General features: G+C 50.4%; 1 protein-coding gene across 7 annotated transcripts in view; it reads right to left on the bottom strand.

Annotated features, from left to right (window-relative positions):
• Positions 1-17,290, bottom strand: part of vegfab (vascular endothelial growth factor Ab) — a 62,405-nt gene that overhangs the window by 18,658 nt on the left and 26,457 nt on the right. For 6 of the 7 annotated variants that reach the window (XM_085997959.1, XM_085997958.1, XM_085997964.1 and 3 more), the window contains 2 exons: positions 5,001-5,197; positions 2,723-2,799 (listed from right to left, as the gene is read on the bottom strand). In XM_085997959.1, the coding sequence (XP_085854085.1) occupies positions 2,723-2,799; positions 5,001-5,197 (274 nt within the window). Of the gene's footprint in view, positions 1-2,722; positions 2,800-5,000; positions 5,198-11,323; positions 11,401-17,290 lie in introns of all 7 variants that reach the window. The other variant, XM_085997965.1, reaches the window with a different exon arrangement.

Here is a 17,290-nt window from a genome sequence, read left to right as displayed (position 1 = left end):
GGGACCGGGTGGTACAATGGGTCACACACTGTCCTTTCCCTTCTGGGACCGGGTGGTACAGTGGGTCACATACAGTCCTTTCCCCTCTGGGACCGGGTGGTACAGTGGGTCACACACTGTCCTTTCCCCTCTGGGACCGGGTGGTACAGTGGATCACACACAGTCCTTTCCCCTCTGGGACCGGGTGGTACAGTGGGTCACACACTGTCCTTTGCCCTCTGGGACCGGGTGGTACAGTGGGTCACACACTGTCCTTTCCCCTCTGGGACCGGGTGGTACAGTGGGTCACACACTGTCCTTTCCCCTCTGGGACCAGGCAGTACAGTGGGTCACACACTGTCCTTTCCCCTTTGGGACCGGGTGGTACAGTGGGTCACACACTGTCCTTTCTCCTCTGGGACCGGGTGGTACAGTGGGTCACATACTGTCCTTTCCCCTCTGGGACCGGGTGGTACAGTGGGTCACATACTGTCCTTTCCCCTCTGGGACCGGGTGGTACAGTGGGTCACACATTGTCCTTTCCCCTCTGGGACCGGGTGGTACAGTGGGTCACACACTGTCCTTTCCCCTTTGGGACCGGGTGGTACAGTGGGTCACACACTGTCCTTTCTCCTCTGGGACCGGCTGGTACAGTGGGTCACACACTGTCCTTTCCCCTCTGGGACCGGGTGGTACAGTGGGTCACACACTGTCCTTTCCCCTCTGGGACCGGGTGGTACAGTGGGTCACACACTGTCCTTTCCCCTCTGGGACCGGGTGGTACAGTGGGTCACACACTGTCCTTTCCCCTCTGGGACCGGGTGGTACAGTGGGTCACACACTGTCCTTTCCCCTCTGGGACCAGGCGGTACAGTGGGTCACACACTGTCCTTTCCCCTCTGGGACCGGGTGGTACAGTGGGTCACACACTGTCCTTTCCCCTCTGGGACCGTATGGCACAGTGGGTCACACACTGTCCTTTCTCCTCTGGGACCGGGTGGCACAGTGGGTCACACACTGTCCTTTCTCCTCTGGGACCGGGTGTCACAGTGGGTCACACACTGTCCTTTCTCCTCTGGGACCGGGTGTCACAGTGGGTCACACACTGTCCTTTCACCTCTGGGACCGGCTGGTACAGTGGGTCACACACTGTCCTTTCCTCTCTGGGACTGGGTGGTACAGTGGGTCACACACTGTCCTTTCCCCTTTGGGACCGGGTGGTACAGTGGGTCACACACTGTCCTTTCCTCTCTGGGACTGGGTGGTACAGTGGGTCACACACAGTCCTTTCCCCTCTGGGACTGGGTGGTACAGTGGGTCACACACTGTCCTTTCACCTCTGGGACCGGCTGGTACAGTGGGTCACACACTGTCCTTTCCTCTCTGGGACTGGGTGGTACAGTGGGTCACACACAGTCCTTTCCCCTCTGGGACTGGGTGGTACAGTGGGTCACACACTGTCCTTTCCCCTTTGGGACCGGGTGGTACAGTGGGTCACACACTGTCCTTTCCTCTCTGGGACCAGGTGATACAGTGGGTCACACGCTGTCCTTTCCCCTCTGGGACCGGGTGGCACAGTGGGTCACACACTGTCCTTTCTCCTCTGGGACCGGCTGGTACAGTGGGTCACACACTGTCCTTTCCCCTTTGGGACCGGGTGGTACAGTGGGTCACACACTGTCCTTTCCCCTCTGGGACCGGCTGGTACAGTGGGTCACACACTGTCCTTTCTCCTCTGGGACTGGGTGGCACAGTGGGTCACACACTGTCCTTTCTCCTCTGGGACCGGCTGGTACAGTGGGTCACACACTGTCCTTTCCCCTCTGGGACCGGGTGGCACAGTGGGTCACACACTGTCCTTTCCCCTCTGGGACCGGGTGGCACAGTGGGTCACACACTGTCCTTTCCCCTCTGGGACCGGGTGGCACAGTGGGTCACACACTGTCCTTTCTCCTCTGGGACCGGGTGGCACAGTGGGTCACACACTGTCCTTTCTCCTCTGGGACCGGCTGGTACAGTGGGTCACACACTGTCCTTTCTCCTCTGGGACCGGGTGGTGCAGTGGGTCACACGCTGTCCTTTCCCCTCTGGGACCGGGTGGCACAGTGGGTCACACACTGTCCTTTCTCCTCTGGGACCGGCTGGTACAGTGGGTCACACACTGTCCTTTCTCCTCTGGGACCGGCTGGTACAGTGGGTCACACACTGTCCTTTCTCCTCTGGGACCGGCTGGTACAGTGGGTCACACACTGTCCTTTCTCCTCTGGGACCGGCTGGTACAGTGGGTCACACACTGTCCTTTCTCCTCTGGGACCGGGTGGCACAGTGGGTCACACACTGTCCTTTCCCCTCTGGGACCGGCTGGTACAGTGGGTCACACACTGTCCTTTCTCCTCTGGGACCGGCTGGTACAGTGGGTCACACACTGTCCTTTCTCCTCTGCGGCCTTTCCCCATTAAACTTGTGGAACACCTGACGGGAGCGAGACATCTGCTGGAAGGGTGGACTGCAGCAGCTGTCGCTACAGAGGCAAACATTTTACTCCAGCCACGTCGCAGAACACACAGCAATGAGATGAACAGCCGGTGTTTGATTGAGGAAGCTCTACGAATAGTGCCATGGGATCGTTTGTGCCCACCTGTGCAGGCAGTCAAGACCTTGGTTTAATGTCTCACCCGAAGGACGGCATTGTTCCCCGTTCCCTGTGCAGTTGAATGAAGTGAACGTGAAAAGATTCTCTCACCTGCAGATACATTTACTGTGCTGTACAAAGTGCATCAGTCTTATATGCTCCCCGTGGTGGGGCTTGATTTTCATTATCTGAGGGGAAGAAATAACAAATGCACATTAGTAACAGGTTAATCCCGGGACTGACTCCTTCCCCATTAAAATGAATACAGCGTAATTTCCTTCCGGTCCTCCTTCATCCAACAGTGATTTACAGGAACAGGTGTAGGCCGTTCGGCCTATTGAGTTGTCGCTGGGCCACAGTTCCCGCCCTAATGCCATCACCATAAGGGTTGTACTGGTTCAAGGAGATGGCACCTTCTCAGGGCAACTTGGGATGGGCGATAAGTACGGCTTTGCCAGCGCTATCTACATCTCAAGAACAAAAGCGGAACTTGCACTTTCTGCCAGGGTGTCACTACATGTGACCAGGTGGCACAGGGCGTCACTGGTTACGCTCCAGCTAGAGTATTGTGTCCAATTCTGGGCACCACACTTTAGAAAGGAGGTCAAGGCCTTGGAGAGGGTGCAGAGGAGGTTCTCTAGAATGGTACCAAAGATGAGGGGTGTCAGTTATGCGGAGAGACTAGAAAAGCTGGCATTGTTCTCCTTAGAGCAGAGAAGGTGAATTTAAGAGAGGTGCTCAAAATTATGAAGGGCTTTGATAGAGTAAGTAAGGAGAAACTGTTTACACTGGCAGGAGGGTTGGTAACCAGAGGCCACAGATTTAAGGTGATTGGCAAAAGAACCAGAGGCTGAGATGAGGAGAATTTTTTTTACGCAGCGAGTTGTTGTGATCTGGAGTGCACTGCCTGAGAGGGTGGTGGAAGCAGATTCAATAATAACTTTCAAAAGGATAAATACTTGAAAAGGATAAAATTGTAGGGCTATGGGGGAAGAGTGGGATTAATTAGGAGAGCTCTTTCAAAGAGCCGGCACAGGCACGATGGACCGAATGGCCTCCTTCTGTGCTATAATATTCTATATCGTGATCAGAAGCAGGAACCCTGGCTGATTTTTGTCCCTCCTTTAGCAGGCGAGGTCAATTGTAGCACGTCTACAATCTCCCAGTGGATGAAAGGATTGACTTTCATAGCCTGTTTCCTACATTACAATGCTTCGAAAGTACTTCATTGGCTGTCAAGCACTTTGGGACGTCTTGAGGTCTATAAATATATATAAATATGTATATATAGAAAGCTGAGTGTCTGTCAAACTTTGAAGCTTCAAAGCTTAAACAGAAGGGCAGCCATTTTGTGCTGATATTAATTGGGGTCGACGAGGTCATTTGCAGATTGACCTGAAGCCAGAATGTTACAAGCACCTGGCGATCTGCAAACTTCCCTCGTTAACAGCAATTGACCTGCAATTGACCTTGAGGCCTATTTAGATCGCTTTCCCACAGGCAGCACCTCAGCAGCGGTCTTAAAGTGACATGCCGGGTCAGCAGCTCAACATCGCAGCTGTGCTCCAGGCCCTAGATTAGCCGTGAGCATTGCCACGGGAGGTTTGCTAGCATATATCAAACCACGGGGCAACCTTGATAGAAATTCTCGCACAGGAGGAGGCCAGCTGGCCCATCCTTCTAGGATACACCTCCCAACCCCTTCCCACCTTTAAACACGTACCAGTGTACCTCAGTTCAATTTCTCGTACAAAAGATGGCACCTCTGACAGTGCAGCACTCCCTCCGTACTGCGCTGAAGTGTCAGCCTAGATGATGTGATCCACTGCCTTAAACATTCACCCCATCCACCACCTTAAACATTCACTTCCTCCACCACCGGTGTACCGTGGCTGCATTGTGTACCATCTACAAGATACACTGCAGCAACTCACCAAGGCTTCTTCAGCAACACCTCCCAAACCCGCAACCTCTTCCACCTAGAAGGACAAGGGCAGCAGGCGCATGGGAACACCACCACCTCCAAGTTCCCCTCCAAGTCACACACCATCCTGACTTGGAAGTATATCGCTGTTCCTTCACCTTCGCTGGGTCAAAATCCTGGAACTCCCTCCCTAACAGTAGTGTGGAAGTACCTTCACCACACGGACTGCAGCGGTTCATGAAGCTGGCTCACCACCACCTTCTCGAGGGGCAACTAGGCATGGGCAATAAATGGACTGGCTGTGTCAGTGACGCCCACATCCCGTGAATGAATCAAACAAAAATGCTGGAGTGGGGCTTAAACACACAACCTTCATGAACCAGAGGCGAGAGTGCTGTCACTGAGCCAAATCCCACTGGAGTAGCTTTGCCCGCTTTACCTCCAAGTACTGAAGCTTGCTTTTACCTCCATCGTCACGTTATGCACTTCCGTGGGGACGCACTCTAAACTTTCATCGTTGCAGCATCCGCCACACCTCATTAGAGGCACGCAGGAAGGCTTAAAGATGTACTCCACTTCGTCGGGGTGCTCCTGTAAGATGTCTGTTAGTGTTTCTATTGGCCTGCAGTAGCTCTTGTTCCACACCTCCATGAACTTTATGACTGAAAAGGAAGGAAAACGAGACGGTTAACGGAAATCGGAAAAAAAACCTCCGCTCAAAGTCCTTAGAGAGTCTGAAATCAGCTGGGGATTTCTCCCTTCCTCAAACAGGCTCCCCGTGGCCCAGCGTTGTGGTGCTGAGCCTTGTGCTCCTGGGATTGACCTTTAATGGGCAGGAGCTACCACCTGCCCTCAAAGGCCAAGGGTGCTCCAGTCCCTTGTCCAAGTGGTCACCCTCTGCGTGCTAGCCCAGATAGTGTCGGCAGGTTTATCGTCAAACCCGGTCCCCTCCTCACTTGAAATCCGTACACGATTTTCAGTGCAGTGGAGGGAGTGTGGGGGGGGGGGTGGTGGGGGGGGCGTGGCGGGATGGGTTTGTGTCAGGGAGGTGGGGTGTTAATGGATAGTCCCGTTCTCCCATCACCCCTGTGCTCGCTGACATACATTGGCTCCCAGTCAGGCAAAGCCGCGATTTTAAAATTCTCATCCTTGTGTTCAAATCCCTCCATGGCCTCATCCCTCCCTATCTCTCTACCTCCCAAGCTCTAAGACCCTCTGAGCTCTCTGCGCTCCACCTATTCTTCCCTCTTGCGCATCCCCGATTTTGATCGCTCCACCATTGGCAGCCGTGCCTTCAGCTGCCTAGGCCCTAGGCTCTGGAATTCCCTCCCTAAATCCCTCTGCCTCTCTACCTCTCTTCTTTTAAGATGCTTCTTAAAACCTACGTCTTTGACCAAGCTTTTGGTCACCTGTCCTAGTATCTCCTTCTGCGCCTCAGTGTCAAATTTTGTTTGATAATCGCTCCTGTTAAGCGCCTTGGGACGTTTTATTACGTTAAAGGCACTGTATAAATGCAAGTTGTTGTTGTTGATATGGTGATCGGGAGCAGGGATCCTAACCCAAGCCATACTGAGACCAATTGTCATGCCCCCGTCACCAGCCCAATGGAATACGCTAACTCAGCACAGGCCGGGACCAGACCTTCCTGGCTCATGTGACTCAGAACCAGTGTGCGGTATATTTACTGAGTCACTCGGGAGGTAATGGGGTGTGTGGGTTGGGGACGGGGGGCTGGGTGGGGGGGCGGGGAGGGGAGAGGGAACGATGACTGGTCCACGGCCAGTTCAAAGTGAAATCAGTTTGACAAGAAGAGGAAAAGGGCGGGGAAAACCAAGGAAAGGAAAATCCCTCCGGACATCGCGTTACAAATCCTCGGATTGATTCGCATCGTTCCTGCGGAATACGGGTTGTTTCAGAAAACTGGAATAGTCGCAGGGCGTGATTTCCCCGACTCTGCCATGACAATTTTCCGCACTGTTCACGCTGACTGCACCTGTCACCGCCACTCAGCTGTGACCGAGGAAGCTGTCTGCCTGCACAGTGGTTCTGTTTGACTGCAGACACAAACTTGGTGGCGTTGGTGGAGATTAGATTGGGTCGCGTGCCTGATAAGAGCGCCGATTAACCTGCTAGCGAATGGCTTAATATCAGCCCATGTCGGCTCACAGGTTCCCGACCGCTGTCAAGAGAACGCCTCTTGTTTGCCGAGGTTACGAGCGAGGTTGGAACGCTCGATTATGAGCAGCCTCATATCTTATTTTTTTGAGAGGGGGTAATTGCAAAGCGATAAAACTATACATTATGGAAAGAGCGGCCTTCCTTTATTCTGCCTGACGCAAAGCTGTTAACCCACTCCCGCCCTGGGCCCTCTCAGACTTCGGCGGTGCAGCCTTACCCGACCTGGCGTGCAGCTGTACTGAAATGCGCCCCGTCTGCACTGCCAGGCGGACGCTGCATCACCCGCCTGCGACCTTTGCCCCTCCCTGACCTCAGCGGCTGGAACAAAATGGCAGGGCTGCTGGGCGACTGGCGCCGGTAGCAACCATTCACCTTTGTCACCAGGGGTGTTATGCCCCGGAAGCAGATGACAAAACCGCCTCCTGCATTACAACAGTGGCTACACTTCCAAACAAAAACAGTACTTCACTGGCTGTAACGGGCCAAAGGTTGTAGCTTGTCATATGCACAGCATAACTTTATAGAGTACAATTTATATGTACTGTAATTGCACTAGGCGCCACCCCCGCTCCCTCCCCCCACAAAATAGCTAAATCCGCCCAGTGCTAATGTTAATGAGACAATCTGGGCCAAAATGGATGGGAAAGCAGTTGCTTAAAATGTTCCTGTTTTAGTAACGACCGATCTTCAGTTCGGCTTTGCACACCGAGCGGTTGACCATTGATGCCATGGTGGTACAACAATGCCCTCCGGCCACAGGTTGTGGTGACACTGCCTTGCCCTGCCAGACCCTGGCACTGCCAGACCCTGGGTAGGCTAGGTTGCTGCCTGGCTGGGCAGCCAGCTGCCCAGCGCCACAAGTTGGACAGTTTCTTCCTGCGCCACTACTCCCCGAGTTAATTATTAGATTGGAGCCTGAAAATGTACAATTGGCTGCAAGTGCCTTGACCCCAGGCTGACCTTGGCTGTTTCGAAGAAGCTGCAATTTCCTAGATTTGTTATTTAGAGCAGCAAGGCATAAGGGGGAATCAGGCCGGGTTAACTGCTGGACATGGCGACCACGCTCCAGAGCAAAGACTGCCGGGGAGCAACTCCATGGGAGCACCGCTGGCGTCTCGCTTCAGAGTTGTCACACTTTGTTCTGGGTGCAACACAACCATTCCTGTGTTTTTTTTGTCTCTGACTTTGGGATTTACAAGCACCCGCCAACCTACAGAGAAATAACTTTGCTCTAATTGACCTCAAGATATACCTCAGAGGAACTAGCCTCTAACTGACTTCGTACTCACAGCAATTAGACCTTGGGGATCGGAAAGGGACATGGCTCCACCTTAGCAGCAGTACACTGTGTGTTACATGTGTTTCTTTTTAAATCATTCTCGGGATGTGGGCATCGCTGGTAAGGCCGACATTTATTGCCCATCCCTAGTCACCCTGAGAATGTGGTGGTGGGCCATCTTCCTGAACTACTGTAGTGGTTTTTTGGTACATCTGAGTGGCTTGCTCGGCCACTTCAGAGGCAAGTTCAGAGTCAACCACGTTGGTGTGAGAACTGGAGTCACATACAGGCCATGCTGGGTAAGGGGCAACCGGTTTCCTTTCCTAAAGGAAGCCGTGGCTCTGTGGGTAGCGCTCTCGCCTCTGAGTCAGAAGGTCGTGGCTTCAAGTCCCACTCCAGAGACTTGAGCCCATATATTACACTGCAGGATGCTCTGTATATAATAATAAATCTTCTTGGCTGACACTCCAGTGCAGTACTGAGGAAGAGCTGCACTGTCGGAGGTGCCGTCTTTCGGATGGGATGTTAAACCGAGGGCCCGTCTGCTCTCTCAGGTGGACGTAGAAGATCCCATGGCATTATTCAAAAGCGAGCAGGGGCGTTCTCCCCGGTGTCCTGGCCAATATTTATCCCTCAGCCAGCATCACTAAAGCAGATTCTCTGATCATTATTACGTTGCTGTTTGTGGGATCTTGCTGTGCGCAAATTGGCTGCTACATTTCCTACATTACAAGACTTCAAAAGTACTTCATTGGCTGTAAAGCGCTTTGGGACGACCGGAGGTCGTGAAAGGAGCTACAGAGATACAAGTCCTTTCTTTTTACCTGTCACACTGTCACGCCTGCAGTTGCACACTTGTACCACTAGACGGAGTTTTTCAAGCTCCAGAAGCGACACGCCCGCCCCACAGCCGATACCCACTGCAGCGTTAATGCACCCTGAGGGGAGAATTTGCTTTGCCCCGACTTTCCGCGCACTACGCCAAAAGGGGAATCTGCCGATATATAATAAAATGATCAGGACAAGAGGAAAAACAAAAACACGGAATGATAAGAGCACTGTGCTGGGTGATTGTGACGACAATACCGTCTGAACCAGATCGAGGGATTGGCCTTTAGAATGATGTGTCTGACCTTCAGTATTGTCCTTCAGCTGTTCCAGTTATGCAGCCTGTGCTCAGAATACCGACTGTCCTCAGACACAAACACACACACACACGCCAGCAGATCCACTTCACCCTTTAACAAGGCTCGGAATCTCTCTCTTTTTTTTATCTCCCTCTCCCCCAACTCCTCTCCTGAAGCTGCTGACTCTTTCTGGGCATTACAGTTCCATGGGCGCTTCTGAATCTCACACAGCTGGCTATTCCTCACCTGTGAATCTAGATGATGAGAGCACTGGTCGGCATCTCGACCATGGGAGACTTCACGGACGAGCCTGATCCTGCCCCGCCTCCACCCCAAAATGCACAAAGCGGGGGGACACGGTCCAGAGGGAGTCAATCCGTGCAGGAACATGGGCTGATCTTTCCTCTTCCCTAATCCGAGAGCACCGAAATGAATTGTAGCTCTCACTCCTCAACCCCTTCTTACCCCAACCTTCCCTTCTCCTTTCCTCTCCCTTAGAGAGTAGTCCCAGCAGACATCAACTAACTCAGCAAGGGACTGGGAGGGCTTTTAACCCACTGATCCTTCCTGGTCTGTAGCGCTCAGTACCAAGAACGCCAATCGAGGGTTGGGGAAGGGAGGCGGGGAGTCAAGTCTGGAACTTTCCGTGACTGCCTGTGGCTATCTTACAAGCTACTACACAAGAGCCTTCTCCCACACTCACCACACACACAATCCCCCCTCCCCACCCAAATAAAATTACATTTAAAAAAATTAAACTGTGGTAATGGAAGATTCACCAACAGAGCCATGAAAGGTTTAAACCGAATTCTGAAGCAAGACACTGTGAATACGAGTTCGCAAAAGGCAGGTCAATGAAGGACAAGCCTCTACTGTATGACCTTGTCTCGTGTTGTTGCTGTTCAATCACATTTTAAAGATGGCCTTTAGCAACCAGGTCTGCTGGTATCTTATCTTATATTTTGCTAAACTGTACACAGAGCTGTTTATTCAGTTTTCTATCTCTCTGTCTCTCAACCACCCCGCGCCCCCACTACCACCCCCCAACCACCACTCCACCACCAACCCCACCCCAATTGTATATGCTGTGGTCGAATGTGGAGCGAGATCAGATAACGCTGCACTATCAGGACAGCTACAAAGCCTCCCTCGACCACCACTGTCTTTTGTGTGGTAATCGAAGCCACCCTCATGACCCGATCATAAAGGACCTTCTCCCTGAAGGGGGATTGGGTAGTGCGCAGGGAAAGGCACTGAAGGGGCTTGTAGTCCTGTACTTTGAATATGTTGCTGATATTAGGGCCTACTTATGGCTGACCCTGAGGCCAGTAGCTATAGTATCCATTTGCGATCAGCAGCACCTTGATTTATTCGGCCAGGCAGCAAATCCCACTCTCAGGGCCAGAGCGAGAAAGAAACGACTTGTATTTCTACAGCGCCTTTCACGACCACAGGACGTCTTTACAGCTAATGAAATACTTTTGGAGCGTAGTCCATGTTCTGATGTAGGGAAATGCAGCTGCCAATTTGCGCACAGCAAGCTCCCACCAACAGCAATGCTAGAAATGACCAGATCATGTTTTGGTGGTGTTGATTGAGGGATAAATGGACACCAGGGAGACCCCCCCCTGCTCTTCTTCAAAATTGTGCCCTGGGATCTTTTACATCCACTTGAGAGGGCAGACAGGGCCTCAGTTTTATCCGAAAGACGGCACCTCTGGCAGTGCAGCACTCCCTCAGTACTGCACTCGAGTGTCAGCCTAGATTACAAACTCAGGTTTCTGGAGTGGGACCATGAACCCACGACCTTCTGACTCAGAGGCGAGAGTGTGCAACCCACTGAGCCACTGCTGACACTGCACGTGTGACCAGACCACGCAAAACGTAAACAGAGAAGAAAAAACATCTGGGTAAGCTTCTAACATGCTCCAGGCGTTCCAAGGGATCCCAGTTATACTGCAAGTGCGAGCCAACCTACCCTGAACCGCCACACCATGAGAACTGAGAAAACAAGCAACCAAATGAACCAAAAAAATATTTGATCCCGTCTTTTCCCTTTCAGGTGCCGACAGACCCGTTGTGAAATTCCACCATTTTCTGTTTTGTGCTTCCCCTACCATTAGTCACGGCGAGCTGGGGGATGAGTGGTTTTAGAACAGGGGTATGACAGGAAAAGCTTTACAGGAAGTAAGTGTGACACTTACTGGAAATACGCGCTAGACTTCTAAGGTACTTATGGCAGATCTCCTGTAGCCTTGTTCGCGGCGAGTCAGAGGATACCCTAAAGTGTGACGGATAAGGTGTGACAGGAAATAAGTGTGACGCTTAGAGGAAGTGCATGCTACATGTCATATATTATATAGATGTTGCGTATTTTTATTATTTTTGACTATGGAGTGTGACCTTGGTGCGTCATTCTTCCCCCATTTACCTCACCGTGGGGTGCCCAGCGCAGGATCAGCTAGGGAATGTTGAAACCCAGTTGCTGTATCAGCTAAAAAGACTTGCATTCCTATTGCACCTTTCACGACCACCGGATGTCCCAAAGCACTTTACAGCCAAAGAAATACTTTTTGAAGTGTCACTGTTGTAATGTAGGAAACATGGCAGCCAATTTGCACACAGCAAGCTCCCACAAACAGCAATGTAATAAAGGCCAGAGAATCTGTTTTAGTGATGCTGATTGAGGGATAAATATTGGCCAGGACACCAGGGATAACTCCCCTGCTCTTCTTCGAAAATAGTGCCACGGGATCTTTTACATCCACCTGAGAGAGCAGACGTGGCCTCGGTTTCACATCTCATCCGAAAGACAGCACCTCCAACAGCACAGCACTCCCTCAGTACTGCACTGGAGTGTCAGCCTAGATTTTGTGCTCAAGTCTCTCACTCAGAGGTGAGAGTGCTACTCACTGAGCCACAGCTGACACATGCTGGAGAAGCATTGGACTGGTTCTGTGGGTCTGTGATGCCACCAATTCCACAAACACAATGGTGGGGTGGGCATGGGGTGGGGCGGAGGAGTGCTGTTCGCACCATGAAGTGGGCCCAATAGAAGGAGCACCGGGCGGCTCCCCTCAGCTGCCATTCCGAGAATATAAAAGACCCTATTCAGTGATAGCGCTGGCCATGTTTTTATACTGGCCAAGATCTGGAGATGCAAAGTGTGTCAACTGCCCAATGGGGCAGACTTTGAAATAACACATGCAGCTTACAGCTCCCACTCTAACAGAGGCAGCACAAAGAACAAAAATACCAACACATCTAGCTGTCCCACTTTCTGATGCAACACACACTACATACAGTTCCCTCCCTAACACCCGGAGGTAAATGTTAGTCTTCAGTGTTTGGAATGCTGGGATTCACATGCCTGCGTTTCTGATCGATATCTCTGGTACCCAAAGCTTTACGTCATAAGCTATAGAGACATAAAATGATCTCTCTGTTTATCAAAGAAATAACTTGCATTTCTATTGTGTCATTCACGACCTCAAGACGTCCCTAAACGCTTTACCGCCAATGAAGTACTTTCCGCAGTGTAGTCACTCTTGTAATGTAGGCAACGCGGCAGCCAATTTGCGCACAGCAAGATCCCACAAACAGCAACGTGATAATGACCAGATCATCTGCATTAATGATGTATGTTGAGGCATAACTATTGGCCAGGACACCGGGGAGAACTCCCCGGCTCTTGTCCGAAATAGTGCCATGGGATCTTTTACGTCCACCTGAGAGAGCAGACGGGGCCTGGGTTTAACGTCTCATCCAAGAGACGGCACCTCCGACAGTGCAGCACTCCCTCAGTACTGCACCGGAGTGTCGGCCAAGAAGATTTGTTATTATGTACAGAGCATCCTGCAGTATGACATCCCTTGCTTCCATTACTCTCTTAAAAACACATCAGTGAGGGGGGCGGTGGGTGGTGGGGGGTGGGTAAGTGGGAGGGCAGCGATCAGGAGCGGGAGACCTGGCTATGTTTCGCAAGCCCAGGGACGTTGAAACTGACTGTGGCGATCTCCTCGCCTGATCACTGGATCTCTGCCGCACACAGAGCCAAACCCTGCGGGGAGCGAGAGGAGGGTTGAGGAGAACTCAGAGGAAGTTGGGGGCACATTATATAAACTGCATATAAAACACTGAGAACTACATAAACGGTTTATTATTAGGACTCTACACATTCCCTGACTCCGGAGCTGAATGTGTGCACAGAAACAGAACCGTTTCAACAATGAATTTCATTTTAAAATTTAATGAGATGGCTTTTACAGTGTTTTTTTTGATTCGTTCATGGGATGTGGGCATCGCTGGCAAGGCCGCCCTTTATTGCCTATCCTTAAGTTCTCTTGTGAAGGTAGTGGTGAGCCACCTTCTTCAACCGCTGCAGTCCATGTTGTTGCGGTTTGGTACAACTGAGTGTCTTGCTAGGCCATTTCCGAGGGCAGTGAAGAGTCAACCAGGTTGCTGTGGGTCTGGAGTCACGGAGAGGCCAGACCGGGTAAGGACGGCAGATTTCTTTCCCTATAGTGCCAGCCATGGCTCAGTGGGTAGCACACTCGCCTCTGAGTTAGACGGTTGTGGGTTCAGAGTCCCACTCCAGGGACTTGAGCACATAAAGCTAGACTGGCACTCCAGTGCGGTGCTGAGGGAGTGCTGCACTGCCGGAGGTGCCGTCCTTCAAATGAGATGTTAAACCGAGGCTCTAGCTGCTCTCTCAGGTGGATGTAAAAGATCCCATGGCACTATTTCGAACAAGAGCAGGGGGGTTATCCCAGGTGTCCTGGCCACTATTTATCCCTCAAAAAACAGATTATTTGGTTATTATCATTTTCTGTTTGTGGGACCCTGCTGTGCGCAAGTTGGCTGCCACGTTTCCCACACTGCAACAGTATCAGTGCATGTACCAGTATCAGTATCAGTGACTGTACCAGTATCAGTGCATGTAACAGTGTCAGTGACTGCACCAGTATCAGTGTCTGTACCAGTATCAGTGACTGTACCAGTATCAGTGACTGTACCAGTATCAGTGTCTGTACCAGTATCAGTGTCTGTACCAGTATCAGTGGATGTACCAGTATCAGTGACTGTACCAGTATCAGTGACTGTACCAGTATCAGTGCCTGTACCAGTATCAGTGTCTGTACCAGTATCATTGACTGTACCAGTATCAGTGTCTGTACCAGTATCAGTGTCTGTACCAGTATCAGTGCCTGTACCAGTATCAGTGCCTGTACCAGTATCAGTACCTGTACCAGTATCAATGTCTGTACCAGTATCAATGCCTGTACCAATGCCAGTACCTAAACCAGTACCAATGTCTCTACCAATATCAATACCTGTACCAGTATCAGTGCCTGTACCAGTATCAGTGTCTGTACCAATATCAGTGTCTGTACCAGTATCAGTTTCTGTACCAGTATCAGTGCCTGTACCAGTATCAGTGACTCTACCAGTATCAGTGTCTGTACCAGTATCAGTGTCTGTACCAGTATCAGTGTCTGTACCAGTATCAGTGCCTGTACCAGTATCAGTGCCTGTACCAGTATCAGTACCTGTACCAGTATCAATGTCTGTACCAGTATCAATGCCTGTACCAATGTCAGTACCTAAACCAGTACCAATGTCTCTACCAATATCAATACCTGTACCAGTATCAGTGACTGTACCAGTATCAGTGACTGTACCAGTATAGGTGTCTGCACCAGTATCAGTGTCTGTACCAGCATCAGTGTCTGTACCAGTATCAGTGCCTGTAACAGTATCAGTACCTGTACCAGTATCAGTGCCTGTACCAGTATCAGTGCCTGTACCAGTATCAGTGTCTGTACCAATATCAGTGTCTGTACCAGTATCAGTTTCTGTACCAGTATCAGTGCCTGTACCAGTATCAGTGACTCTACCAGTATCAGTGTCTGTACCAATATCAGTGTCTGTACCAGTATCAGTGACTGTACCAGTATCAGTGACTGTGCCAGTATCAGTACTTGTACCAGTATCAGTGTCTGTACCAGTATCAGTGACTGTACCAGTATCGCTGCCTGTACCAGTATCAGTGTCTGTACCAGTAGCAGTGCTGTACCAGTATCAGAGATTGTAACAGTATCAGTGTCTGTACCAGCATCAGTGCCTGTACCAGTATCAATGACTGTACCAGTTTCAGTGTCTGTACCAGTATCAGTGTCTGTACAAGTATCAGTGCCTGTACCAGTATCAGTGTGTGTAACAGTATCAGTCCCTGTACCAGTATCAGTGTCTGTACCAGTATCAATGCCTGTACCAGTACCAATGTCTGTACCAATATCAGTACCTGTACCAGTATCAGTACTTGTACAAGTATCAGTGCCTGTACCAGTATCAGTGACTGTACCAGTATCGCTGCCTGTACCAGTATCAGTGTCTGTACCAGTATCAATGACTGTACCAGTATCAGTGTCTGTACAAGTATCAGTGCCTGTACCAATATCAGTGTCTGTACCATTATCAGTGACTGTGCCAGTATCAGTGTCTGTACCAGTATCAGTACCTGTATCAGTATCGCTGCCTGTACCAGTATCAGTGTCTGTACCAGTATCAGTGTACCAGTATCAGTGTATATACCAGTATCAGTGTCTGTACCAGTATCAGTGCCTATACCAGTATCAGTGTCTGTACCATTATCAGTGACTGTACAAGTATCAGTGTCTGTACCAGTATCAGTGACTGTACCAGTATAAGTGTCCGTACCAGTATCAGTGCCTATACCAGTATCAGTGTCTGTACCAGTACCAGTGTCTGTACCAGTATCAGTGATTGTACCAGTATCAGTGTCTCTACCAGTATCAGTACCTGTACCAGTATCAGTGTCTGTACCAGTATCTGTGACTGTACCAGTATCAGTGTCTGTACCAGTATCAGTGTTTGTACCAGTATCAGTGACTGTGCCAGTATCAGTGACTGTGCCAGTATCAGTGACTGTACAAGTATCAGTGTCTGTACCAGTATCAGTGTACCAGTATCAGTGTATTTACTAGTATCAGTGCCTGTACCAGTATCAGTGTCTGTACCAGTATCAGTGACTGTACCAGTATCAGTGTCTGTGCCAGGATCAGTACCTGTACCAGTATCTGTACCAGTATCAGTGTCTGTACCAGTATCAGTGACTGTACCCGTATCAGTGTCTGTACCAGTATTGCTGCCTGTACCAGTATCAGTGTCTGTACCAGTATCAGTGTACCAGTATCAGTGTCTGTACCAGTATCAGTGACTGTACCAGTATCAGTGCCTGTACCAGTATCAGTGTCTGTACCAGTATCAGTGTCTGTACCAATATCAGTGTCTGTACCAGTATCAGTGACTGTACCAGTATCAGTACTTGTACCAGTATCAGTGTCTGTACCAGTATCAGTGACTGTACCAGTATCGCTGCCTGTACCAGTATCAGTGTCTGTACCAGTATCAGTGCCTGTACCGGTATCAGTACCTGTACCGGTATCAGTGTCTGTACCAGTATCTCTGCCTGTACCAGTACCAGTGTCTGTATCAGTATTACTGTCGGTACCAGTATCAGTGTCTGTACCAGTATCAGTGTCTGTACCAGTATCAGTACCTGTACCAGTATCAGTGTCTGTACCAGTATCAGTGACTGTACGAGTATCAGTGTCTGTACCAGTATCTCTGCCTGTACCAGTATCAGTGCCTGTACCAGTATCAGTGCCTGTACCAGTATCAGCATCTGTACCAGCACCAGTGACTGCACCAGTATCAGTGTCTGTACCAGTATCAGTGTCTGCACCAGTATCAATGTCTGTACCTGTATCAGTGTCTGTAACAGTATCAGTGACTGTACCAGTATCAATGCCTGTACCAGTATCAGTGTCTGTACCAGTATCAGTGTCTGTACCATTATCAGTGACTGTGCCAGTATCAGTGTCTGTACCAGTATCAGTACCTGTACCAGTATAAGTGTCTGTACCAGTATCAGTGTCTGTACCAGTATCAGTGTCTGTACCAGTATCAGTGACTATACCAGTATAAGTGTCTCTACCAGTACCAGGAGCTGAACCAGTATCAGTGTCCGTACAAGTATCAGTGTCTGTACCAGTATCAGTGTCTGTACCAGTATCAGTGACTGTGCCAGTATCAGTGACTGTACAAGTATCAATTTCTGTACCAGTATCAGTGACTGTACCAGTATC

This window comes from Somniosus microcephalus, chromosome 9 (assembly GCF_052327205.1).
Source record: "Somniosus microcephalus isolate GS21.2 chromosome 9, FLI_Smic_1.0, whole genome shotgun sequence".
Classification (NCBI taxonomy): domain Eukaryota; kingdom Metazoa; phylum Chordata; class Chondrichthyes; order Squaliformes; family Somniosidae; genus Somniosus; species Somniosus microcephalus.
Note: the sequence above shows the minus strand (reverse complement) of the source record. Positions and strands in the feature narration are given on the sequence as shown.